At 37.6% G+C, this 2700-nt stretch overlaps 1 protein-coding gene across 1 annotated transcript in view; it reads right to left on the bottom strand.

The window, feature by feature from the left end:
• GTF2H1 (general transcription factor IIH subunit 1) overlaps positions 1-2700 on the bottom strand; it is a 35300-nt gene that overhangs the window by 12156 nt on the left and 20444 nt on the right. The window contains exons 8-9 of the mRNA XM_007465750.1: positions 509-636; positions 308-395 (exon numbers count right to left, since the gene is read on the bottom strand). Of these exons, the coding sequence (XP_007465812.1) occupies positions 308-395; positions 509-636 (216 nt within the window). The remainder of the gene's footprint in view (positions 1-307; positions 396-508; positions 637-2700) is intronic.

Genomic DNA, 2700 nt, shown 5'->3' on the forward strand with positions numbered 1-2700 from the left:
TGTTAAATACTCTTTCCCAGAAAATAAAACTGTATGTTAATATGTGTATGTGTCTACAGGTGAAGGAAAACAAACAAACAGACAATAAAAACAGTTAACAGACTTGAGTCCATGGAAAGCAGGCTAGCAGGCCAAAACTGAGGAAGTACTCTTTAAAATGTCCTACAATTTAAGCCAAATGCTTAACATCTTGGTCAGAAGGAACTGAGTCATTTGAACTGATCAAGGGCCAACATAAGGTACTCGCAGTTACATAAGGTATCTGGAGAAATGTGAGCTGTAAATGTCCCAGATTTTTTACCCATACCCTTTTTACTGCTGGCTGAAAGCAATCTACATCTCCAGAATTTCCATCAATGCTGCTGGGCTCGCCATTTTGCTCATTTTGTGCTTCTCTGAAAACAAAGGAAAAAAAATTAATGTTGAAAACCACAGGCGGAACAACAACAAAACTCCATCTGGCTATCATGGAAAACCCAGTTACTGCATCTTAGCATGTATACTTAACTGTTTCCTGAGACCTGCTGCCAGGACCATGGCACTGTGATGGTTAAATCTCTTGATGATAGCAGCATTACTATTCTCTCTTATGGATTTAGAATTAGAAGTAGATGGCACAGAGGAAATGCCATAGCCCTGTGAGAAACAATTTAGTAGATTAAAAATTAAAATAAACTTCTGGTTTTCTTATCTATTATGAGAGACATGTTGAGCCATAAAAACTTTCTGGATGACAGGACTTTATTAATTCTGAGCATTATCAAATACTTACAGGTAAACATTTAAAAATAAGTGACATTATACACACAAAAATAAAGAAATACTACTAACTGCTTTTAGTATCACAAAAATACCTTAACTGTTAAGTGCTGCATTTTTTTCCTAAAGAGCAGTTTTGGATCTAGATTAAAATACTAGTTATTGGGACATTGGGCTGTAAGCCAGTACACTTAGTTAAAACTCATAGGGGCTACGAAAAAAGAAGTGGTCACTCCCACCGGAGTGGGGTGCAGGGAGGGTAGGGTAGGTTCAAAAAAGCTTCACGGAGCACCATAAGATGAATAGGTGCTTGCAAGGCAAAAATGGAGACATTTCAGGAAGAGGAAACTGAACAGAGGTATAGAAGTAATACATATTGTGCCATGGGTTTGTATGTAGTTTGGTATACCTGGAATGAAGGGTGGGCCAGGGATTGTTGAGACATAAGGTTAAAGAGGTATGAGAAAGATCATAAAAACTCATATGCCATTCATTCATTTATCAAATAATTACTGAGTGCCTAATACCTCCTACGTGATGGGGATAGGCCAGTAATAGAAACAGTCAGCCTCATGGAACTTATAATAGTCTACTGAAAGAAGACTGACAACTGACAAGTAAAAGAAGGTAAAAATAAGGCCACTTTTGAAAGTGACAGATGCTATGAAGAAAATAAAGAAATGGAGAAAATAAAGACACAGTGTAGTGACTGGAATGGGAGGAGATACTTTAGATAGGGAGGTTAGGGAAGGTCTCACTGAAGTAGTAACATTAGAACAGATGTCCAAAAGATGGGTAGAAGCTAGTTAGGTAGAAGAGCAGGAAGAAGGAACAGCAAGTGCAAAGGCCCTGAGGTAGAAAAAGCTTGATATGGACCTTAAAGCAGGGAATTATGTTTGGAGCACGAATCGAGTGGAAACAGCCCCAACTGAGGGAGAAGTAGGCAGAGGCCAAATCAAGAAGAGCACGGTAGGAGTTTTGATTTTATTCTAAGTTCAATGAGAAACCACTGAAGAGTTTTACATAAGGGGGGCATTACGATCTGATTTGTAACTCTTACTGCTAGGGAAGAATAAACTATAGGGAATAAACGTTGAAATAAGATCAATTAGGAGGTTAATGCAAGCAACGAAGCAACAGTACCCTAGAAGCAAGAGGGTGTAAGTGTCTACAGAGACAGAGGAGATGTAGACAGATTAGAGATGTGTTGTTGAGTACTTGTTGATCAATTGAATGTTGGAAGTGAAGAAAGGGGAGGAATCAAGGAGACTCCTAGGTTTTGGCTTGAGTAACTGAGTCCATGGTAATGGTTTTGTTTTTTTTAAACTGACATACGGATGACCCAGGAAGAAATAGGTTTTTTGAGAACGGGAATCAAAGGTTCTATTTTGGACATGTTATGTTGAAGGGTGTCTGTAAAGTACCTAAGTGAAGATATCAAGTAGGGAGTTGGATACATGATTTTGGAGTTCTGGGGTTAGACCAGGACTAACTGGGAGTCATCATTACATAATTAGAATTTGAAGCAATGGAATGGAAAGAATGTATTTACAAGGAGGCTCAAGTCTGTATCCTGGGACAGAACTACTAGAGGATGACGGGAAAAAGAGGCATTAAAGGAACAACTGAATCAACCAACATTTTAATTAAAAGGATTGGATATATAAATTTTTATATATCCTTACAAGGGAACACTAGTTGCAAGTCTGTAACCTTAAACAACATCTCTCTAATTTTGCTACCCCTCCCCAAAGTCAGAACTATTAACCTCATTTTACAAGAAAACTTAGAAAAATGTTTATAAACTACAGTTTAAGCCAGGTAAATCTATGTACTTAACAACTGTGTGGTATATTTAGCTCAGATTGATAGTGATAACAGGAAAAGTGAAGAAAGGTATGCATAACATACCACCTTTTTTTTTTTTTTTTTTTTTTTTGG

The sequence above is a fragment of the Lipotes vexillifer genome, unplaced genomic scaffold (genome assembly GCF_000442215.2).
Source record: "Lipotes vexillifer unplaced genomic scaffold, Lipotes_vexillifer_v1.1 scaffold2818, whole genome shotgun sequence".
NCBI lineage: Eukaryota > Metazoa > Chordata > Mammalia > Artiodactyla > Lipotidae > Lipotes > Lipotes vexillifer.